Source organism: Hakea prostrata, chromosome 5 (assembly GCF_041222555.1).
Source record: "Hakea prostrata isolate BN-2017 chromosome 5, UWA_Hpros_2, whole genome shotgun sequence".
Taxonomy (NCBI): Eukaryota; Viridiplantae; Streptophyta; class Magnoliopsida; order Proteales; family Proteaceae; genus Hakea; species Hakea prostrata.
In genome coordinates, this window is record NC_142604.1 from 16,360,831 (window position 1) to 16,386,708 (window position 25,878).

Sequence of the window (25,878 nt, forward strand, 5' to 3'; positions counted from 1 at the left end):
TTGAACTGATTTTGGGGGTCAAACGTTACTGTTGATATGATGGCTAAGCGTTTCCCCAAGATAAGGAGATCTAGTTTCAAATAGACTCGAATCAAGACTTGATTTATAAATAATTTATCAAAGAATCTCAAGCATGGGTGAATTCAAATTTGGCCACGTGGATAATGAACTTCAAAAATGAAATTTGAGTCAAACAAATAATTCCAAAAAGAAAGGACGATCCTGATGAATCCAATGTTCATTGATGAGCTCTCCTCATCATAGAAGAATTCAACATCAACTGATGAACTCTGTTGATCAAAAGATGAGCTCAAAACTGCTGACAAGCTCTATTGATCAAAAGATGAGCTCAGAATTTCATCAGGAGTTCATCTTTTGATCAATAGAGTTCCCTCGTGAAATAGGTGTTTTACCTCAGGGGTTTCGATTTTCTGTTGACTTGCTAGATGGTCCATCCAGATGTTTCTAGTATTCATTTTCAGCAATCTGATCTTGCCTTATAGGTAATGAATTTATTTCTTCAACTTTTTAGCAAATCATGATAAAAAATTTGTTATGTTTATCAAGTTTTGTAACTGAAGGTGATATCTCCAGTCATTTTCTTTAGTTATAAAATTTCTCTCCCTTACTGCTTGTATGAAGATAAGTTTTATCCAGAACACACTGTAGTTCAAAAGTTTGGTGGAGAACTCTTTAGTGCAAGGCAGGATTGTTCTCCTTTTAGTTGTTGCTTGGCGGGCTAATTATGCACCTTAGAAGTTACAAGGTGGGTCTGATTTTTTTTCCTCCATGCCAAATAGGAACAGATGCACACAAACTTCTCACGGAAAGTCTCCTCCATACACAGGAAAGGAGATTAAAGGTTCTGATCATCTAATTTTGTAGCATCTTTGCCTGGAATGAAATGAACCTACTTATATTGCCTTGTCCTTTCTATCACAGTGGACTACTACTAGCTACCCATTGAATTACCTGATTAACAGAAACATATAAGAATTCCACTTACACTTGCAATACTTGACAATCCAAATTCCATCTTCAGATGAACTTGTACTACTGTTATTCCTCATGAAGAACATACTGTTTCTTTCTTTTGTTTTTGGTTCTTTTGGGGCAGATTGTTCCAACCTTGGATTTAATTTTGAATCTCCCAATCTTGGTTCTAGTTCACCTGTTTCAGCACAAAAAAGTATGCCACCTCCCAACTTCCAGTGATTCTGAATCAACAGGGAATGGTGTGCTAACATGTTAGGCAAATGAACAAGTTGCTTTTTTTGAGCTTTGACTGCTACTCAATGATGGTGCAGATTAAACTAATTTCTTCTTTATTTTTGCAAATGAACAGGAGCGAATGAAAAACCCAATTTATGGAGGACTGAACTTTCATTTTTGACCATGCCGCTTATCACAGCTATAAAAGCAGCCTGATCAGCGAGAACTTGTCCAATTTCTGTAGTTGTTTTGAACAAAATGGGTGTAGAAACATAACTCATACACAATAAACAGAAAATACACAAGAGCTTTAACTTAAAGCCACAGCTAGCCGTTGAGCGTGTCACTCAGTTAAAAACAATCCATCTTCACGTCTGTAACATCAAGCTGCAATATCTCTGCTCTGCAGCCTAAGATTGAACCGATGCTGCAAACAAGAGGGATATACACAGGAAATGACGAAAGGATTTAGTTCCAGACAGCAAGCTAATAGAAGAAGGCCAAAAAAAAAAAAAAAAAAAACGAAAACCAAACCAGTCATAATCGAAGTAAAGGATTGAATCCAATTTTATTGAATAATACTTCAGTGAGATCATCTATAACTTTAAAAGTGGGATAATAAGACCTGCAGCTAAGCCCAACCATCTCATGGTCATCCCAAACAAAAGCAGAGAGACAGAACTGGTCTTATTACAGATTAATGAATACATCAACCATCTTTTTTACACAGGACAGACCTTGGCATAATGGTAAGGTTAACAATATATCATTGCACCAAGATATTGTTTGACTAGATGGCGTTAAAGGTCTAGTTGTAGAAAAATGAAACTAAAGGTTTAAATCATCACAGAAGCCACAAATATAAAGATGTACAAAATAAACAAGATAGATGAATTTGATCATACCTGGGATGGGTCCGTCCAAAATCTCCATGAACGAATTCCTTGATATATGTTCCAGCCTAAAATTGGATGTCAACAAAGTTTTCATTTAACAAGATTGCAAGATAGAGACAGGATGCCTAGATAATGTACAATGGTTACTTGTAGTTCCTAAATGATTTTTAATTGGATTTGTAGTTCTAGAAAATAATCAATACAATAGTGATACTAATAATATTCAATTATTGGAATGAATACACAAGGCCCTGGATTCACGAGACCACACACATGGGGAGAGAGAGAGAGAGAGAGAGAGAGGAGAGAGGAGACCCCAGGGCCCTAATAGGAAGCAATAGAAATGGCTCCTTTTGTGGTTAGGCTCATCGATCAAACTGATGACCAATGGACGCAGAAATCTAAAGCTCCTCTTTACTTTCTATGCCAGTACTTCACTAATGAGCAACCTTATCAAGATCAATATCAGTCTTACAATTGTATACACATCTTGGGAGGAAGCAGGGTCTTAAAAACCAAAATCAGGGATTATAATCTGCCTGAATAATTGGATCCAACAGATTATAAGCTTTTTTTCCCTTCTTTTTTTTCCCCTGAGTAAAAGCAAGGATCAGCCTTGGAATCGGTTTGACTCAACTGAAAATACCAAAGAAAATGACTTAGGAATCAGCCAATTCATTTCTGATTCAGTAGAACACGTATCAAAGTGGCTAGAATCTGTATTGTTATTGCTGATTCTGATCTGAACCAGCTGATCCCTCCTGATTCTTAAAACCATGGTACGAAGGCATGTGAGCATTAGTCAAATCTAAAAAAGATAAAGAGTTATCCTCCATCCAAATCACTTTAAATCAAGATGGCCTTTTATATTCATCCAAACAGAAAAAAGATGACCTTTTAAAGTGTATTATGTTTGCACTTGAAGATGTGAATTTTTGAAGTGACCACAACGTAGTTTGATATTCATGATGTCTTATCCCCCCCCAAACCATTTGGCATTCAAAATGTAACTTCAGACCCCAAAGAATAAAAAAGAGTTTTTTACTTATGACCTACTTAAGTGGGGGTGAAACTCTTGACTTCCCACTTAACTGGGAAAATTTACTGGTTGCCTACTTTCAACAAAACCTAAAATCATCCGTTACCCACTGTTAACTTCTGTTAATTTGAAATTGAAATGACTATTTTGCCCATAAGGGAGCAGTATGACCATATTACCCTCCCATACCAACCCTTATGTGGGAGAAGGGTCCCATCTTCTACCTAAAGCTTGCCTGCAGGAAATACCTGCCACAGCCGGCCCCCTGCCGGAAATCACCCACCACCATCCCTGCCGGAAGGAAAGAGAGATTTCCAGCATGAATCTGTTCATATTCAGATGGGGGGGGGGGGGGGGACAAGAACAACAGTGAGGGAGGAAAAATGAGGGTAACAAGAGAGGAAAGAGAAGACAGAAAGAAGAGAAGAATGGCTTTTACAAATTTGCGTTAATGATTAGATTAAAATGAGACATTAATGTTTTAGCAACACTGGTGGAGTCAGAATGATTAGAACAGCATGTTGGAACTGAGACTGAAATTTTAGGGTTTTGGCAAATTGAGGTTTCTGAAGCGGAATCAGCTAGCTGATATGGTTGCCAATTCCATTTACTTATTTGAGTTAATTTCCTCCCTTAAGTTCATATCTTTCTGCAATTAATTTATATTCGCCATTTCATCCTTTTTCTGGGACTTGAATGAAAAAACTCCCAAAAATTAAAGTTAATTGTTGCAGCTGAATTCAGAATCGATGGAGGCAAGGTCCCGAACCTTAAGATCCTTCAAATGCAAGGCTTTTGTTTTCCAGAAAAAGGTCGAGGGAAAGCAGAGGATTCGAGTTGGAGAAGTTTGATTGAGAAAACTCAGCAGATTATTTTCTCTTCAGACCAGTCTCTGGTCATGAATCGTTTGAAATAAGAACAGAATGGGGTGGGGGGAGAGAGAGAGAGAGAGAACAAGTGCTAACCCCCTTCAAACTACAGATCTCAAAGATCAATTTCTCCATCTCTACTGGAGAGTATTGGAATAGTAACATGGAGGAAGATTTGATGATTCTTGGTCATCAGCTCCTCCCAAAGATTCTTGGTTTAATTGATGGCAAAATAAGGTTTTCTTTCCCACAAGGCGACGAGGGATGAACAATTGATTACTGGGTTTCAAACGTAAATTCAAAAAAATCAGACATGAAAGTGTAAATAAAACACATATTTACAGTCATCCCCTTATGGGCAAAAATGTCATTTAAATTTCAAATTTTGAATTCACTAACAGAATCAGGGTAAATACTAACAGCGGGTAATGGATAATTTTTGGTTTTGTTGAAAGTGGGTAACCAGTAATTTTTCCCACTTAAGTGGGCGATAAGTATAAAACCCCCCAAAAAAAAAAAAAGGTGCCAGTGGGGCATTCTTGGGGCAATTGTGGTTGTACTATAGCAGCTGCTAGGTTGCAGGTTCAAAACATGAGAAACTTAATTACAAAAGATAAATAAAAGAAGTACCTGAGTACACAAATGTAACAGAAAATACTGAGAGCTTCCAGTGATCCTTTCAACTTTCATCCTAATATCATAACAAAGTCCGATCATTCATTCAGAATAAAAAGACATACTCCAGAATCAAATTAATAATTTAGAAAACATACAAGGAAAGACTCCTACCAGTGTATAATCTTTTCACGTTCTAAGGGGCTTCGACGATGAAGTACCCTAATTGGCGTTCTCTGCAAAATACGCTGAGCAAGCACCAAAAAGAATGAGGAACATTATCATTCTATTGAAAAAGACCCCCTCCCCCAAACACAAAAAGGAAATACATTGTAAACTAAATAAAATTAAAAAGAGAGAGCTCCACTTGGTGGAACTTAAGAACAGTGTGACACTGTGCTCATCTAAATCCTCCAGCTAGGGCAGATATCCCATTTTCGTTCACAAGCAACCCCAATTAAATGAGAAAATAGTTGAAAAATATGAAGGAACTGGAGAAAAGTCAAGTTCAGAAATAGAGACAGGTCCCTGACTTCATATTTTGTATATTCAACTCAATTCAGGTCTCTGACTTCATGTTTTGTATATTCAACTCAACGCAGCCTTAACTCAACCAAGTGGAGTTGGTACATGAATCCTTTCCCTCCAACCAGCTCCATTCAAAGTCAGACTTGTAACAAGGCCTAAGGTATGGACATCTTTCCTTGATATTTTCTAGAGTCATTTAGGTCTACTCCTAACCTTTTTAACTCCTTCAATCCGATCAAATTACTTTCCTTGTACCATTTAAAGGCCTCCACTGAACATGTCCATGCCACCTCAAACAATGTTGTTGCAGCTCATCATGTATTGAAGATACTCCAAAATCATCTCTAACATGCTCATTCCTTACATGGCCCTTTCTAGTTTTGCCACTCATCCATCTCAAAATCCTCATGTCAGCTACGCTAAGTTTATATATATGATATTAAGATGTTTCTTTACCACCAAACATTCAGCTCCATACATCATTACCCACATAGTTGTCAAGGTGGTGTCTTAGCATCCAAGTGCTTTGTTGGTATCCAGTCAGTTGGTGTCACCTCACTCTTTAACCCCCTTGACCGCTTTGAATCGCTTAGATGCCATGACAACTATGCTTACCTGTTATGTAACTCTCCTATAAAATTTTCTTTCAAATTCTGAAGGAATACATCTATCACATAACAGTCTTGACACACCTCTGCTTCATCCATTATATTCAATTCTTGGAGCATTCTATATTTCTCCTTATTTACACATGATTGAGCCCAGATTCCCAAAAGAATCATTTTGTGCTGCCCTCAATAAGAAAATATTGCAAATCCAGATGTAAGTATGTAATTAAAGTAAGCATCCACACATTAGTTTAAATGTCATGTAAACCGTTGCATAATTAGGTGCAACATCTCACAATTTCCATCACCACATTGCCTCTCCCCACCACCAGGGAAAGAAGAAGAAGAAAGAAAGAAAGAAAATGTAAGGGAGAAGATACCTTCCCCGAAAGTACTCGTGTGTATCTAAAGAAGGCACAAAATTTAGCTAGTTCAAAATTCTGCATGACACTCACCAAATCCTTAAATGAAGATAAAGACAGTAGGTCCTCTTCCTCAAGTGGGCGAGAAATCCACACAAGTGCTGTATATTGTTTCTACATGGAAGACAAAGAACTGTAACATAACTCAACCTTTCTAGTAATAGTAAAACATGACTATATGAAGACTGTAAACCTGTTTCTCTGCTTCTCCTTCCCGCATCAAATTCCATCCTTGATTCCCAACAACTTTGAGGTTTTTCACCACAACCTGCAACCAGATGTTCATTTTATGCACTCAAAAAACTTTATATGAGATAACTGAATCAGTTAGACCTTCGACAAACCACTAAACTCACCAATCTGTCTTCCAATTTGTTTATTTTCTGCTCCATTTGTTTGAGAGCCACATAAGATGGAACATCACGTGCATTACGTATTTCAACCAGGAAAGGCCGACCTGAACCCAACATCCGGACCTACATAAGATGTTATTCTGTCAGTCAGAAGGCAGTCACTAAGTTTCATACTGAATGCAAAAGAAAACAAATTTGCAGTACATCAATATCCTCTCTACCGGCAGCATGGAACTTGTAGTCATCACCTCGTAATATAGGAAGCATGTTACTTCCAATTATCTCCTGCAGAGTAAACAGCTTTCAGTACATCACAAATTTCTACATTTAAGATGCAACAATTTCTAAACAAAGTAACTATTTCACAATACCTCAACAGATGCTTGTCCCATTCTTTCATCATCGATAATCCACCGCGATTGACTCACATTTCTAGAATACTTCAATACAAACATTAGAGTGATTAGTTAAAAACTGACAGCCGCAGACAACCATTGCAGTACAAATGTTAACATGATAAGTTAGAAAAGGGCAGCAGTATTTAACAAATATAAAAAATTTGGAGAAGCTTAAAAAAGTTTCTTATAGTCTATTGAGATTTTGGGACTAATAGAGGTATGGTCCCATAGTTTTCTTGAAGTTGTCTGTCCATGTGTAGAGGTAGGTATCCTGAAGCTACAGAAAAGGGCAAGTGCTGAGAATTTTGGGAGTTAACAGGAGTAACAGTCCCCCCATTGGTTTGTTTTTGGTCCCTGGTGCTTTCAGATACTTGAGGAACTCACTCACATGATACTATAGGTTTTGAGCTTGATTCCGACAGAGTCTAGTGAACAGGACTAGAGAGGGGGAAGGGATCAATAATCCATAATTTAATACTCTAGTAGAATTCATCCTATTAACAATGTTCCACCTTTCAAATGGAATTCATTAATACCAAAAAATTATCTTCTGAAACTTTGTTGTACAATGTAGCATAAGCCTGCAGAGCCAGTCCTGTAGATGAAAACTACCACCAAATTTTTCTTGAAGTTTCGGGCAGAATGTACGTCAAAAGTATATGTAGTGGATATCCTATAAAAAGGTGATTTCAAATACCAAGGCGAGCAAGACATGCTAAAGGTGTGCATGGAAAAGTTACAGAAAAATGGATATCCTATGAGACATGCAAATAACAGTTTGGAAGCATAAATACCTTATCATGCAATATGAAATATTAATGAAGTGATGCACAACAACAATAAAAAAAGGGTAAAAGAGAGCACGAGAGAGAGATGGATTTGACTTAGAAAATAGAGATCAAGAACTTTTTTTTTCTCCTTTCCCTGTCCAAATATGTTTTGACCCATGATCAGAGCAACATAAACTCCTGGACCAGTTAAAAACTGAAGAATAGGGCAATATTTTAACCTCATTGATTCAACCCCCGGAAAAAAAAAAAATCAAGACGTAAGGAGTATATCTCACCTGAATCAGTCCATACCCCATACCCCATACCGATCCCTTGCTGGGCCATATAGACCCATATCGGACTGTATTGGGCCTATATTGAACTGTATCAACCCGTACTGGTTGATACAGTAACAATTTTATTTTATCTTTTGCTTTTATGCATCCTCTCAAGGCTTTCTAGAATCAATATGTATCTACTAAAAGAAAAAAGCATTGCAGCATGTGAGGCTCACATTACTAGGACTAAGAAGGGAAAATGTATGAAGCCTTCCTTGCTTCGCAGGAGAAGCTGCTTTCATGTTTTGAAGCCGCAACCGAAAGAACATATGGAGTGTGATATAATACCTTAAACCTTGGGTATGGTCTATACCAGTGAGAAGGTAGCCCATTTCCTTTAAAGGACAAGCACACTTGTTCTAAATCTTGTGATTTACGAAGTAAGCATAGTTGTCAAGGCGGCAAGGTGACCAAAGCAATTGGGGCTCCGCTTAGGTGATTAGGCGACAAAGCGGCGCTTAGGCGGCAATAAGGCAATCAAAGCGGTTGGGAAAAAAATTTTCAATTCAATTACTTTTACACTACTTTTCAATACAACTACTTTCTATACTAAGCTAAACAAATGTTGAATAGTCACATTCATTCAAAAAAAACAACCATTCAAGAATCATAATTATGAAAAAGTATTCAAAAAAAGAACATAAACATAAGTTCATCTCATCAAACCATGGTTGTCAAAGCATCCGCCTAGGCATTTATTGATTCATTGATTCTTGATGTTGAGTATGGCTCATGCTTCACATTTTGTTGTTGACGGGCACAGGGGGCCCGGCAGGGGTGTGGGGGTAGCGCCCCCAGAGCAAAAAATAAGTTCTATGTCACTTTGGGCCTTGGAGTTCCTTTGCAGATGGGGCGTTAATTAGGCGGTTGAAAAACCGCTTTGCCGCCTAGGCGGATGCTTTGACAACTATGGAAGTAAGGAATAAGAACAAATCTCACAAATCATCATCAATGACCCAGCCAGCAATTTAAGAACAACTGAAACCATATCTTCAAGATCAGTTTTAGTAATTGATTGATGGAGGGAGCGAAGGGAAATAGCCTCAAGTTTATCCAGAAAAGAAAATGAAACACGGAATATTATACCTTCAAGTACCTGCCGCCAATGTAGATGGGTGTCCTGTAGCACTGAAATGCCAAGTGACATGGCTGTTTGACCTAGAAAAATCCAAATGATAGAAATAAATACATAAACAAAACAGATCAAACTTTGAAGACATTGAGGGGAGTATGCAGCGCAACTCCTAATATGTGCACCCTTATGCCTGCTTTTGCAAAGAGGCTATTTCTAGTCTCAAACCCATGACCACTTGGTCACAACTGAACCTCAAAGATACAGATAAAATCAATAATAAGTATGTGTCTAAAAGCTAATGATGTTAGTCAACACACAGTACAATGTTCACATCAGCGAAGTTCCTGTTCCTCCGTGCAGACCTGAAAATTGCCTGATATGACGGGCTCTCGCAGGACAACTATAAGAACAGGAAGAAGGGGAAAGGGGGAAGAGATCACATAATCTAATTCTCACAAATAAACACTCAAAACTTCTAGCAATTACTAGATTTCAAGAAAACATATACAAGAGAAACAAAAAGACTCACACCATGGCTATAACAACTTGAAATAACTTAGCAACTGCTAGCCCCAAGTATCACAGGTGTATACTCGGACGCATAGGAGGGGACACATCAGATCACTTATATCTGAGGGTTCTAACCAACACCAACAACCAAAAGGGACAGGTGGTACTTGAGGATTGGGGAGCAGCCACCCATGCAAAGGGGAGCAGACATAAGTGGAGGCAAGGAATGGTGTTAGGACAAATGAAATACTAGGACTGGAGAGAGGAGAGAATTCGTTAAAGAGGGGGACTGTTATATTGGGGAAGGGAAGAAAGAGAGAGTAAGACGAAATTTGTAAGGGATGTCGCAAGGTAGATTTGGAGGGGAGAGCAAAGGCCTCTCAGAAGCTGTCTGAAGTGTTTTCTTAATGGTCTAATGAAGTTGTGTTGCTGAGCCTATGCTGTAATGGTTGCTATGTTCTACTGAATATTAATGAAGCTATTTTCGATGTTCTATCACTGCCATGGCTCTGCTTTGGATGTGTGTGAGGTGAAATATGAAGTGAGTGTGGTGTGTTTTGCTTTGAGATTGCATTGCTGTTAAGCTGGGATTTGGAAGCTTAACAGCAACTCAACTCCAACTCTTAACCCTCTCTTATGTAGGTATCTAAACTCAACACCAATTGGACCAGTTTTTTGGGGGGGTCAGGCCTCCAAAGCGTAGCGTGCCAATCTAACCAGTCAAGTGATTCTGCATCATCCATTAGACACTGGAAATTTTCACTTTAAGGACTCCACAAGAGTATTCTAATTTGATGATCTGCCAGTCTATGATGAAAATAAAATTACCCTTTCTGGTGGCAATGTGAAGCGTTGACAAAATATATGATCTGGTAACCCATCAAGGGACCTACGAAAGACTGCATCCGCTTCATTGGAAGATTGTTCCGAGAACTCTGAGTCAAGTTCAACCAAGCTATCTTCTGAGCCTGTTCCAAATTGTAATCATTATTGTATCCAAGGTTGGTAAAAGAATTAGAAACCAAATATCCTTTGAATCTAACTTCTAAATAAATTAAAATAAAATAAAAGGCATTATTTCCCCAAATAATATGAACTCCTAAAATTCTCCTAGATCCATGACTCAAAACTCATCTCATTTCATCTCTATCTAGAAACACAGTTGAGTTTGGACCGGTCCAAGGTGGCGTATCTGCATCAGAAATCCATTCTCTTACTAACAAAGAATGAAATCATAAGCAACAGTGATGCAAAAACCTTTTGTCGTTAAGTAAAGTGGAACTCTTCTGGTCTGGTGGATTCCTTTCCTAGATAAACAACCTTCAGTGTACCAACTTCTAGTTTTTAATTTCTACATGATTACATCTAATGTATGCAGCAAACATTCATTGATTGATTAGTCTTGGACATTTCCCTTCTAAATTTGCAATTAACTTTCCTTTTAAAAATTTATTGATCCATTCCCCTGAGAGAAGAGACAATTATCTAACTGCTCCTGTCAGCCAGATCCTCTTCAAAAAAGGCACTAGGAAAACAGATCTGACAACTACTAGATAAGCCAAATTTCAGGAAGAGGTGGCATTGAGGGTTCTGCAGGTACATAATTACATAAAAATCATAAAACATCGAATAAGAAACTAAAACAATGATCCAGGAAAACTTCTTCAACATGAATTTCAAGAAGCATGATTAGCTCTTCGGAGTTAGGATCACCAAACTGGGCATCATTTTTCCATGCAATACTATAAAAAATTGATTCAAAAAAGGTAAGGCCCCCAAGCATCTTCCATTTTTTCTTAAAATGAAAATCTTAGTACTGAAATGTCTAGTTGTATGGAGCACTAGATCCATGAATAATCAGGAAACTACTTGGTTTGGAAAACTATTGCAATTATTTTATCAAAACAGTACAATTGAAGGTCTCTCATTTCAGCTAGTTAAAAAAAGGAAATGTATACCAACTGCATGTAAGTCACAAAAATCTTGCCTTCTAAAATAGGAGAGGGTTCTCTGAGCAAGAGGCCTAGAGGAGCACACCAATAAAATGCAGTAGAATGGTTTTGTACACAGCAAGAAGGAGAGAGAGAGAACATGTTTACTTTAAAAATTTATGCACGTTGGAGATCTGTGCCATTTCATGTTGATTACTGACATTTCTGTTCCTACACAAGCCTATTTATTTTTCATTCTGGGTTCCACATCAGACATGGAAGCCTGTTGCTAGTGTCTTGTGAAAAACTGTATGAGGTATGGGATACCAAAAACAGCAGCCTTATCCCAACTAAGATCCTTTCCCTCCAACCAGCTCTATTCATGATCACAAAATGAAACCAGGATCAAGAACTCAGTCTTGAGGCCACTACCGGCCAGAAACTGACACTTGGGAATTTCTCACAGAAAACTTGATAAGGTGGTCTCCAGGCCTAGATGTGGATTTTTCTTTTAAATCTGTTTTTTTGCATACTGCCTATTTTGACCTTTTAAAGACAGTGCATGAACTACTTCCATTAAATTCAACTAAAATTTACTCGATAATAAACTTACAATTAGTCATATTACAAATAAAATTCGATTATAATTGAAGTACAAGAATGCTAATCACTCACACAAACCATATAACAAAAGGTGCTCAACAATTGCTCATCCATACAGAATTCATTGGTTGGTTCATTCCACAAGCTGCATACCACTGAATATTTGGGAACTGTTCCTCTGAATATGCCCATATGTATCCTGTGACATATTTTGGACCAACTGTTCTGATCACAGTTGTCAAGGCATCACCTAAGCGTCACCTAGGCGTCCGGGCAGTCTCAAGGGTGTGAAGTGACCTTTGCCTTATATGATGAGCATAAGGCGGTCGCCTAGGCATCGCCTTGAGGGTCAAGGCAACAGCCTTATTCGGTTTTTCTTTTTTTAACAAAGATGCTAAATCAAAAGCTATTAATTTTGATGCATATCTAACTACATTAATTGGAAGATGTATCAAAACTAAACTGCATAATAGATACATGGGATCACATACAAATAAAAGAACTAAAACCACTTCATCTTCTTCCTCACTTTGCATGCATGGCAGAAAACACTCAAAAAACTTAACCTAAAAACCCTACTCAACACCCACCTTCTTCCCATCGCTCGACTCCCCTCTCTCTTCTCTGGCAGAAAGTACAGCTCTGGTGACCTTCTGGTTACTTGTGAAGTCCCATTCCAACAGATTCTTGATATGAATTGAATAGTTGATGACAGTATAATACTTTACAATAATTATGGATTACTGATTTGATAAAAAAATTTATGCAGTACTTATGTAATTTATTTAGGACCTTGTTAATTACTATATGTGGTTTTTTTGCTATGTTGGATGACTTAAGGTAGCCTAATGTTAGGTTCCCCCCCCCCCCCTCAACTCTCTATTATATAGATATGATATATTTATGATGAACAAGAGTGTTTGGGTAGTAAACTGAAAATGTCATCTCAAACGCCTTGACCACCGCCTCGGCAGGCCCCTCGTTGCCTCACTGCCTCAACTAGCTAAATCACCTCATCGCACTGACAACTATGGTTCTGATCATCCATAACCGCCTATCTACAAGCCCCACCGTAAACTTGTTCGTAGCCCCAAGTTTACTAGTGTCCATCCATCATATGGCTTACATTTTTTAAGCAAAATATCTTGTAAGGAAATGGTTTCTATAAATCAAAATATTAGAAAAATAATTGGCCTATCAAAAAAAACTTGCAACTCTTTAGAGTCAAAGATCGGGCCAGTACAGCTAGCATACATAAAACTGCATGCGAACCCTAAGGACTATGACCTGATAATTCAAATTAGATGTAAAGACCTTGCACATAGACAGAAGTAAACACTATCTGGAGCTAGGACCACTACTGTTACTATGCTTGAATCAACAGACTATAAATAAATAACCCCTTAAATGCACATCCGGAGACCTAAATGGCGTGACAACTGTCTTATGATAGGAATCTGTTAGGACTACCTTATGGAGATACTAGAGCAGTAGTTAAACCCTCCAAATAACAATGAAAAGTGATACTAAATTATTATAGCTGCTGTGTGAAGATCAGAGCCTGAACCAGTACAAATCTAGCTATAACAGCCTGAGTTAGTTAACGATAATATCAAGGTTACTTGGAAAGACCAGAAACTGATAAAATCATAGTTGGTATTGCTTTGTGTAGCCATTAACATGTTTGTACAGCCTATAATAACCCTAGGACCAGGCTTGAAACTCATACTAAATCCACATGTGGAACATGGGCACAGATTAGTCCCTTTTTTTTTGGATGAATAAATAATTATATAAAGAAACAACTAGCAGTACAGAAACCAAGACAAAGGGAGCTCAAAAAGCTCAAATCAGATTTAGTCCCTTGATGCTTATATATGTGGAATGTATAATATAGCAAGATTTGAGTAAAACCAGACACCTGACCCATAAACCAGGTCCTAATAGGACAGGAAACAGCCTCACATGGCCCAGAATCTGAAAATCCTATTGTGAAAAATTCTCAGTGTAGATTCTGAGCTGGGGCTAAAGTTGCTGACTTGCTGAATCAGTGACATGACAGAATGCAAACGTATCTGAAAGTCACATGGGTTCAAATTAGCCATAGGTAATGTCGGACTCCTTAGCAAGGTTTAAAGTATCCCATGTGGCACGATACTAACCGATATGTATGCTTATTGGATATAACTGATAGGATACATATCGATAGGTCTCTATTGGATTGCACTAAAATGCATTGGCCAGTACGATAAGTCTCTTAAAATCATCTGGCCAATACTATAATTGATATTGATACTTTAAACCTTGGTCCTTAGGCCCTAAAAACATTAGACACATGGGGCAAGACCCTAGAACCCTAGCATTAACTCCAAACCAAGTGGTGCAATAATATATTGATTGGAAGATGTGTCTTGAACTTGTTGGGAACCTAGTAGCCACCACAATGCCAGGTAAGCAACCCTACCAAACTTTTATAAGCTGTTTGCCATGACTGATAGGGTACAACAATGTGAGGATGAATGTGTGGTTGCTTAGCTTATCTGCACCATTATATATAAATTATTGTACTATCATAGTATCATATGCCAAGGTGAAATGTTAAATGGAGTGCACTACATACGTCTTTCCACTGATGACAACAATGCTTATTTAATGCTGCCGCTTTAAATGGTTAACTGATGTGCTACATGATACCATGTATATCAACCCTAGAGCCATACGATGTGGTACCTAAATTGTAGTACCAGTGCGGACAGCATGGATGCTATTACTTGATCATGCTAATGGTTCCTGAGAATAATAGTGGAACTATAGACCTGGTTGTCTGACTTGTGTCAATGTTGTGATGCTAAAATTCTGACAAAATGCACGACCACATGGGGTATTGAGGGTAAAATGTCAATATCAGTTGCTTGTGTTTGGACTGTGAAGTCTGTGCTTGTGTTGAATACATGTGTGCATCTGCATTCTGTGGAACCCATGTACTACAACCCTTTGCTAGTAGGGGTTAGTTACTAGGATAGCCCTATGAATGGGTGATTCCAAGGGTAAAATTCTGGAGGACTTACAGATGTCGGGGTAACAGATGGTAAAACTCTAGAGCCTTCATATTAGCCAGTGAAGGTACGCAGTGGGTTGAAAGTCCAGTGGTAAAATGCCTGACTAATACTAGTGAGGCTATACATGTTTTGGGCCCTGGTAGTACATAGACAAACCTAGATATTGTGATTTGGATTTGTGTCTGTTGCATTGATTGATAGGTTATCCATCCCATTGATATGCTAGGCCACTTTATACTGTACAAGTGGTTAATGCTTTATACAAGCAAGGTCATCAATGAATATGAACATTCACATAAACAGGTTTGCAGGAAAACAATATGGTTGTAGCAAGCCTAGCATATTGCATCCTGGTTATCCCCTTGGGAATCAAAATATACCCCAGTTGCATCTAGCTTTGGTGCAAGCCAGAGCAGGGTGTGACACCAAAGGCATCTACCGAACATGGCCAGACCAACTTAAATGACTTTCTATTGCCTAATCTTGAATCAGCCCAAATCAACTCCAGTATTGTCATTGATCAAATACCATCAAGAACATTACATAAAAAACAAAGTTGTCTCATGAGTCATGATTCAGGTTGCAGAATCACCAAGGCAGGATGGACGAGCTCATGCTGCGCCACAGATGTAATGCATTTGATGATCATTCCAGGTATCACAATGACAGTGATAGCAGTAGGGACAATAACCTACTCTTATGATCAAAAGCATCATCAGCTCATGTATAAGGGCTGTGCTGGCAATCCTAAAAACAATCAATGCATTGTTTGCCAGCAATGTCCCAATGGCCAGTCTGGACCATGAAGTGACCTATGTGGAACATGGAATCTTGGTCTCAAGCCCTCTCCATGCATAACATGCAAAGCTCAGATGGAAGGTGGCTTTCCCTTTGGGCAATCCCATAGAAAACACTACCAATCTACCATCATAATTACAAGAAGGGTAAGTAGAAAGGTACATGAGGCAGAGAAGAGAGAAATCAGTGGTTACATTTAAAGGGGGGGGGGGGAGAATTGCAAGATCAAAGGGGTATAATAACAAGAGAGAAAAGTTGACTGATGAAACAGAAAATGTAGGCGAGGGTTGGCACTTGTTTGGGGATCTTACCCACCTTATATAGCTAGCCATCAATGCGCTTGTTTTTTTTTGGATGAATAAATAATTATATTAAAGAAACGAAAGCAAAAGAACAAGGTCTTTAAGAAGAACACCAAAAAGAAGAACTAAGACACCAGGAGACAACAACAATAAGCTTGTTCCTTGGGGTATCATCAATAGGGGGATGGGGAATAGCTAACAATCTAGAAGAAACATCAAAGTAGATGGCATTCCAAATCCTGTCTATAGAGCGAGATTTGGAAGATTGCGCTCCCACCAAAGGTGGTGGATCAAGGCACAAAACACTAGCTTACCGATCCGATCACAGATGGAAGAACCTGAAAAGTTTCTCAAAATCCAAGACCAATCTCGCACAAACCTTAGGAGCATCTCGAGCGGGGCCAAATGGAGGTAATGGCTTTTCCCCAGATAGATCTGGAGAAAGGGCAAGAAAAGGTGCTCAAGGTTCTCCAAACCGGACCAACAAAGGATATAGTTGGGTTAATGGGAATGTGGCGGCCTATAAGGAAGGATTAGGTGGGAAGGGCGAGGTTAAGGGCTCTCCAAAGGGTTAGGGAGTGACGGGGAATGTGATTTTTGAACCAAATCAATAGGGGCCAAGGGGCCAAGGGGCTTAGGGCTATGGGATTTGAGAAGGTTCTAGGCCGATGAGGTGGAGAAGGATTTGGTGGGGGAAGGTAGCCAAATGGTGAGGTCGCAAGGGGAGCTAGAGAAGGAAGGAAGAGATTCCCAAACCTGTGTGAGAATGGGAAGGGGGACAAGGATCCAGGATCCATTAGAGATGAAGGCTGCCAAGGGGGTGGATTTGGGGATGCGAGTGTTATAGACAGTGCGGGGGCCAAAGTGGTTAAAGAGAATGCCCATAGGATGCCACTATTCAAGCCAGAAGGAAGTGGAGGAGCCAGAAGAGATGGAAGTAGAAATAGCTGAGATGGCACGAGGACGAAGCATAAGAAATTTCCTCCAAACCCATGAAGGGTTGGAGCGCATAGAAACAGTCCATAAGGAGTCCAACCAGAGAAGAAAATAGTAAACCCACCTAACCCAAATAGAGTCATGTTTTAAGACGATTTTCCATATGAGAATAAGAAGGCAAACTAAGTTAACATCAGTGATCCGGTAGATGCCAAGGCCACCTTCAGAGGTAGGGCGACAGATGGAGGACCAATTGATCGACTGGATGAAGCGCGAGGCTTCCTGCCCTTTCCACAGCAAGACACAAAATAAAGATTTCATCGCAAGGATGGTGGACTTGGGAATGGAGAAAATTCCGCACCAATAGAGATAGGAGGACTGGAGCACAGAGCGGATGAGAACGACTCGCCCGGCAAAGAATAAAAGCTTACTCTTCCAAAGTTCCAATTTCTTGCGTATGTTGTCAAGCATTGGAAGGCAATGGTGACGAGTGAGCCGATCGGGAATGAGCGGGAGGCCAAGATAGACCACGGGAAAGGAGCCTGGCGAGAAACCCGAGAGTTGGAGAAGAGAGGCTCGAAGCTGCTCAGGGATACCAGAGAGGAAGATGGTGGATTTGCCGAGATTGACCCGAAGGCCAGAGAGGGATTCAAACTGCGAGAGAGCAAAGAAGATGGAGGATATGGACAGGTGATCCGATTTAGAGAAGATCATGAGATTGTCAGCAAAAGCAAGATGGGTAAGATTTATGGATTTGCACTTGGGAATGGGGGAAATGAGGAATTGATCGATTTTCGATTGAAGGATATGGGAAATGACTTCCAAGGCTAAAGAGAAAAGGTAGGGAGATAGGGGACAACCTTGGCGGATGCCAACACAGGAAGGGAAGAAGCCAGCCGGGGGTCCATTGGCTAAGATGGAGAATCGGGGAGTGGAGATACAAGAATCAATCCAATGGATGAAAGGGGCCAAAAACCCATGAAAGAGAGGACATCACTAATGAAATGCCAACGAATGGAATCAAAGGCTTTATGGAGATCAACCTTAAGGAGCGCAGCCGGGGAGTGGTCGGATCTATCAAAGCCGCGAACAATCTCTGCACAAAGAAGAATGTTATCCGCAATGCTGTGAACCAAAATGAAGGCCGATTGATTTGGGCTAACAAGGGAGGGAAGAGCCTTTTTTAGCCTATTCGAAAGGACCTTAGAGATGAATTTGTATATAAGGTTACAAAGGGAGATAGGGTGGAAATCAGAGAGGGAAGAGGTATCTTGTTTTTTGGGGATGAGACAGAGGAAGGTTTGATTGGAGGAGAGCTGGGAGGGTTAAAGAAGAAGCTGCAGATGGCGTGCGCTTGTTATTCTGACTTATTTTACCATTTTGCAATTTTTGTTTCCTTTCCTTTAGCTCACTTTTGCATAGTTTCACGTTCCAATATTTTTAAAGGAAATGAGTAAGTGGAAGTACTTTCACTGGATATTCTTCGGTCAATTGCCACCATTTTACAAGTACAGGAATCAGCTTAAACCTGGTGCATATTTTCATTAATGGAAAATCAAGGCATTATCTTCCTGGAATCCATAGTTCAAATGTAAACTCAGTTTCCCATAAATACAGAAACTAAGTGGAAGTACTTTCACTGGATATTCTTTGGTCAATTGCCACTATTTTACAAGTACAGGAATCAGCTTTAACCCGGTGCATATTGTCATTAATGGAAAATCAAGGCATTATCTTCCTGGAATTCATAGTTCAAATGTAAACTCAGTTTCCTATAAATACAGAAAGTGAAACACTATATCAGCAGCTCCCTGCAGACAAATGTTTTCTTGCACTTCACCAATTGAGTTGAAGCCGCACACTAATATGCTTGCATTAGAAACTGAATGCAATAACCAACCTCATAAAGGCAGTCGGGAAGGATAGTAATTCTAATCATGTAAAATAAGAAAAGGTTACAAAACTCAAATAGCTACTTATAGGGGCTAGAGCATGCCTGTCTTCCTTCTTTTGCTACCCTGATCCCTTTCTTGAAAATTCTGAAGCTTTAGTGGTGTTTTAGCATGATTGTACGTCAGACGAATACGGAAAGAGCTGACATCATATCTAATACCCTGCAAAAGATAAAATTACAAAAAAGAGCCAACAGAACAAAAGAGTGTACAACCATCACGTATAGCTTTCACTTTTCTAAAACAAGGTTGGGGTTGAATGGGCATGGAAAGTTGAGCAATCTAAGCCAAGGAATACTTTGATCTATCCTTTTGTTCAAAGTCTTTCTCCTTGACTGAGTAGAAGAGAAGGGCATTTGACATTAAAGGAGCATTTTTAATTACCAGCAAGGTTCCAAGTGAATCAATGATTGACAATTTCAATGCATCCTTCACAGAAGTGTTTGCCACAAGAAATTTTTCTTGGAACCAAGGTTCTGATCCATACTTCTTTTTCATATACAACCTACAAAGATAAGGGAAAAAATAATCACAAACTAGTTTTGAGAAACTACTCAATTATTTTGAAACACAACTAATTTTTCTTTTTTAGAGGACCAAAACAAAAAGGAGGAACTATGTCATAGGCATGAAACTGAATGGCAGGTAAGTTACATTAGCATACTTCATTTTCCAGGGAGATCATTACAAGATACTTCTGGAATACTATGATTATAACATTGTCAGTGGAAACTGATTGTAGCTTATCAAATTTACCAGAAATTTAATTCAACCACATAAAAAGTTCAGTGTCTCAGCAAACACAAAGGCTTTTTTATATTTTTTAGTTTTTATTTTTTTTATTATTTATTTTTTAAAATTGATAGACCCCCAAGTGGTGGGAACTCATGACCCCTTAATTATGAGATGTTGGTTCTTGCTTGCTGAGCTACACCCTTGGGTTATAGAAAGACAGCATTGAACAAAACAAGTCAATCCATCAACCATGACAATTCCTCTCAAAGAAAAGAAGTTTAAATTTTATAAACATAAACTAGCAGCAAACCAAAAGATAAAAACCTCATCTACTTTATTTTGTACAAATTCGATTTATGCCTGATCCATGTACCGGACCTCTAGTTGATCCATTATTTAAATTTCTAATGAAAATACTAGTAAATACATAAAACTTCAATAGAATAAGAGCATGGTAGGAAAGATATAGATAAAAACCTAATTTAAAAACCTCATCTAATTTATTTTGTGCAAATTTGATTTATGCCTGATCCATGTACTGGACCTCTAGTTGATCCATTATTTAAATTTCTAATGAAATTACTAGTAAATACATAAAACTTCAATAGAATAAGAGCATGGTAGAAAAGATATCTAAAATTCTGCGCATTGTACATTCATTATATTCCAAAAGCTCATTCTGTAACATTTTCTTTATTTTTATTCTTACCCTCGCCCTAAAATCCGATGATATGGATACTGAAATAAATCAATCAGCTGGTGCACTTGGCATCTTACCAAATTGCACGCTCATTTGCCAAGATAATTGGTGGCACAGAGACTTCGAGAGAAAAGCTTTCAGTCTGATGTCCTTCTTGCTTCACCAGTTCAGCAATTGATACTGCAAACTCAGTTGCAGTGTCTTTTTTAACCAACATTTCTTTCTCCTTAATATAAGCAAATTGGAGAAGGCCCAAGCAAACGCTGCAATATACTGGCCCATCTTCTGAATTTTGAGAAGCAAGTACACAATTCAAACTTTCACCATCTTTGGAGTGGACACCAACAGCACAATCACGAGAACCTTTTGATTCTTCAATAGATGAATGCAAGTGTGATGATGATAAGAGTGACGAGCATGAATAATCACAAGTAGGAACCCCAAACAATAGAAAGATACATCTCAGACATACCTGCAGCGTGATATACATGCCAGAAGAGCTATCAGTCACAGTCTATGGAATTTAGTCAGATGGAGCTGCAATTGATAACCTATTGACAAGAGAAAAAAAACAATAGAGGACTAGTTCTGCAGAATGTTGCCACGTTCTCTCTAGCTATTGGAATTTAGAAGATTAATGTCCGTAAACTTTTTGGCACAGAAGCTCACACAGTTGAGTGATGATAAATGGGGGGTCCAACTATGGTAATGTTTTCTAAATGGGCTAGTGTTCATTGCACACCATCCTTTGATTCAAATGCATTGAACATAATGTTTCAGTTTAGCCTGTAATACTGATGCATCAGGTTTCATGAAATGAGGTCAACCATTGGAAGAAAAAAAGAAATAAAATGCCAACAATAGTTGGAAAAGAGACCTGTATGCCTGTCCAACCATTAAGCCTCTTGATCTGCTAAAAGAAACAAGAAGCTTTTTTTTCCTCTTTTTCATGCAAAAATTAGAGATGCTGCTCCATTCGTTAGTTTAGCTCTAACTTGATATCTACGTGAAGGGAAATGTAAATAAGATGAAAAAAGAAGAGCTAGAAAGTAGTACATGAAGAGAGGATATATATAAAAAAATAATAATAATAAAAAAATTAAAAAAATTAAAAAAAAAAATTTATTTTCCCGGTGTACAGATGGGTTCAGTTACTGAGACATCTGGTGTAAATATAAAATCGATCAAATTATTTAAAATGATTTTATTCAATCACAACATAAATAACAGAATATGTATGATTTGCATATGCAAGAAGTTCAAGTTCACATCCATAAGTCAACATGTAATTCATTACTGTGAACATTATTTAAATGAACTGGTGTTTTACCAAAAAAAACAAAATTGAATGAACTTCTGGACCCATATTTGAGATTAAATAGTGTAAAAAGAAGATAACAATAGAAGTTTTTCTTCAGAACAAACAATTGGAAAGAATAGCGACACAAAATTCTTGATCAACTATAAGAAGAACAGAGGAATAAGAAGAAGAAGAAGCAGAAAGTGAACAGAACGAACCCCGATTGACAACAAATCGTTCACCACATGCGGGGATAAAGAAGGGATAGCTTCAGCAATGGTCTGGATTTCCTTCTTGTTGGTTTCAATCTGGGCTACTTCGGGTTCGGAAGCAGCGACGACTTGCGCCTCCTCATCGCCATTAACCTGCGAAACCTCGGTGTTGCTCGACATCTCAACTTTGAACTGAAAGAGACACCTTTAAGCTCTCTCAAGTCCCAACTCCCAAGTCTGCAACACTAGCAGGTAACGGCTTCATCTCCCGCTCGCTTTGCGATATTTAACTCTGAGAGAGATTTCTCACTTACTTAAGCGTCTTAACCACCCACGAATCACGATGGGCTCTACCTCTAGGCTCTACTGCCCTGACTCCATTGGTGGTTGGAAAACAAGTTAGAACCGTTTTTTCCACAGCAGGTGCAATTTTGGCCTGGACAGCCCAAATGCAGCGTGACTCGACCTGAGACGAAACTGGGTTAATCAAAACTCTGGTCCTGATTCCTGAACGCAGTAGGTTTTAGGGTTGAAATATTCCAGCATCAAGGTGAACCACTGGCCTATGGTTTTGTTTTACAAACAAATTATCAAGTCAGCTAAATCAAAGCCTGGATAAAAGTCGAGGTGAAGCTCTAGGTTAGGGTTTTGTTTTAGGCCCAATTCTACTCGAAAACATTATTAATATCCATGTCAGAATCAATGCCAAGATCAGAGGCACGGTGAAGCTCTAGGTTGGGGTTTTGTTTTTCACTTTGGCCCAATTAAACCTAAAAATATTATTTTCAAGGTTATGATTAGGGCCAAGATTAGCTTTAGGTTAAGGTTTTGTTTTACTTGGTCCAATTTGACCCAAAAACATTATGAATATTAAGGTAGGGTTCATGACCAAGATTACCGTCAAGATGAAGCTCTAAGTTAGGGTTTTGTTTTACTAGCTAGGCCTAATTCTAACCAAAAACATTATTATCAGTGTCAAAATCAAAGCCAAGATTATAGTCACAATGAAACTCTAGGTTACAGTTTTGTTTTACTTGGCCAGTTCGACATGAAAACATTATTTTCAAGATCAGGATCAAGGCCACGATTAGAGTAAGGGTGAGCTCTAGGTTAATTTTGTTTTACTTAGCCCAACTCGACCACTGAAGACATTAGGATTGGAGTCAGGGTGAAGCTCTAGGTCAGGGATTTGTCTTACTTGGCCCAATTCGATCCAAAAACACTATTATTAAGGTCAGGATTAGACTTTAGTTGAAAGCTACTCCTGGAAAAAGTGGCCTCAAACTTTAGTTTCAAGAATCTAAACTCAACCCTAACCAATTTGGTTTGGAAGTTGAAACATAGTTTTTTAAAATCTTGGATGGGATTGTATGATTTTAGCTAGGTCAATACTAGCCAATGATGGGTTAGTAAAGCGGTTAAAGACTTCCGACGAGGAGGTCTTGGGTTCGCACCCAACAAGAAATTAAATTTGGTCAAAAAAAAAAAAAAGTTAGGTCAATACTAGGGATTTAAATGGTACATTTGGGTAAATGCAAAAAATTACCCAATCCGTTTTTGGATGGGCTAGGCAGATTAGTTTAGTTTCGTGGTAGATTAATCCTTCTTCTTCTTCTTCTTCTTTTTTGGCTTGCCAACCCTAGTTTATAAACCGGTGTTCGACCCGCGTCGCACACTTGGCTGTGGTGGGTGAGTCTCCCAGCTGGGATTTTTGCATCCACAAGGATTCGATACCGGAACCTTGCTTAAGCAGTCCACGTTGTTTATCACTTGGATCAACTCCCGTTGGTGTAGATTAATCTTTTACAATAGATAAATACCTCTTATTTTTTAAATTGATTAAATTTAATGAAAATTCAGGAAAAACAATCACGAGTAGGTGAGTTCTTTTTGCATCCTTCTTCTTTTTTTTTTGTTGCCAACCCGGTTTATAACGGGCCCAGAATAGTGTGGTGGGTGAGTCTCCGGGCGGGTTTTTTTGCATCCACAAGGATTCGAACGGAACCCTTAAGCAGTCCAAGTTGTTAATCACTGAAACCGGGGTAAATTAGTCTTTACAAGAGATAGATACCTCTTATTTTTTAAATTGATTAAATTTAGTGCAGATTCAGGAAAACATCACGAGTAGGTGAGTTCTTGATGTACGTATGAACGTAGAGGTCGAAAAGTAGCGCCCGATTGGAGTTGTTGTGGGGGACTCAGCTAAGTTCCTTAAATGACCACTCACTGATAAAGGAGGTAGGACTGTACAGACTGCCAGGGGTGCATGCTAAGACATAGATGGCTAAAACTATAAATGAAATTGCCAATAGTGGTCAAATATGATAGAACTTGAGAATGATAGTTGAAATGTGCTATTCAAGAAACCCTGGATATATATCGAAGGGTATATATCGGTTTAAAACTAGCCCAATTAAAAGATAATGGGGGGAGGGAGCGGGGACTAAGGTTAGCCTAATGGTTTGGATTATACGGGACTAAATTAAAAATCAATATTGAAAATACCCAACCCAAATCCTAGTTTCTCACACATCAAACTACAAAAGAGAAGGATGAAGACTCCAAGAGATCCAACAAAAGTATGGATAGCACCAAACCACCCCCACCCCAAAAATAAAGAAAGATTCTATCAGGTAGACCAACTCACAATCACCCAATGAAATTGAATTTGTAAGAATTAAGAATATCAATTAAGACTTTTAAATTAAAATAATAAAACTAAATGAAATTTGAAAATTAAAAATTAAAACTAAAACAAACAAAAACACAACAACCCACGAGAACGCCAAAACAAATATGGATCATTAATTACATTTAAACAAACAAAAAAATAATAATATATTTATTTTATATGAAAAGCACGGGTGCCAAGTATGACCGGGCCAACTGAAGGCGAGGACCCCAATAAGCCAAGGATGGTTGGAGGAAAGGTGGGGTCGATTGTTCGAAGATGACACCCCTAATCGGTTATAATAGCCCAATCAACCAGTGGCACAAATAGTTATATAGGCAGGTTCCAATATTAGAGCCTCAAATTCTGTCACAAGCTTTTTCTCCAGCACAGGTGCCCAAGAATCTATGACAAACACATGAAAAATGGTGGCATCAGAAATTGGTAGGATTGATGCAAAATCCCCCATCAAGATGACAAATGAACCTCGGCCAAATTTCATGAATCGTCGATGCACATAATCGTCCCTTTCTGTTGACACTTCAACCAGTTTTATTCTTCAATTTCTAATTAGCTTTTTATAAGTTATACTGGCGTATACTACACCCAACAATACTAGGCATTAATGGCAACACCAGGCACCTTCACAAAATTTGTTATGTTGTGCCCGAATTCTTATGAAGATAGACTTGCACTGACATATTTTGGTGGTCGATCCGAATAACCCATTTTTGGATATATGTGGTAGAAACATAGAGCTTTACAGTACTGTATGACTTAACCCAATCGATCAACCCGTTTACCTGATTGATGTCTACCACATTATTGAGAGATTTGAAATTTTGGGTTAGGGTTTTAGATGAGGGTTGTTGTACTACTATTATTGGCGATTGGTAGTGAAATCTCCTTTTGTAATTTTTCCACATGGTGAAAAAGTTCTTCCTCTTCATCCGTGAACGTAGCACACCATATTTGTGTGTAAACTACGTTAAATCTCTATATGTTTGTTTTGTTTCTATTAATCTTTGTGTGTTCATTTTGTTTTT

General features: G+C 38.5%; 1 protein-coding gene across 1 annotated transcript; it reads right to left on the reverse strand.

Moving 5' to 3' along the window:
• Nucleotides 1-989: 989 nt before the first annotated feature.
• Nucleotides 990-22,789, reverse strand: LOC149015449 (Pseudouridine synthase family protein). Its single transcript, XM_089155462.1, has 15 exons — nt 22,168-22,789; nt 20,727-21,121; nt 19,599-19,719; nt 19,259-19,376; nt 10,462-10,601; nt 9,135-9,206; nt 6,914-6,982; nt 6,747-6,827; nt 6,546-6,665; nt 6,383-6,457; nt 6,223-6,303; nt 4,806-4,879; nt 4,647-4,707; nt 2,118-2,173; nt 990-1,639 (listed from the first exon to the last, which is right to left on the reverse strand). The coding sequence occupies exons 1-15, from the start codon at nt 22,339-22,341 to the stop codon at nt 1,564-1,566; spliced, it is 1,713 nt and encodes a 570-aa protein (XP_089011588.1). The 5' UTR covers nt 22,342-22,789; the 3' UTR covers nt 990-1,563.
• Between the last annotated feature and the right edge of the window lie 3,089 nt (nt 22,790-25,878).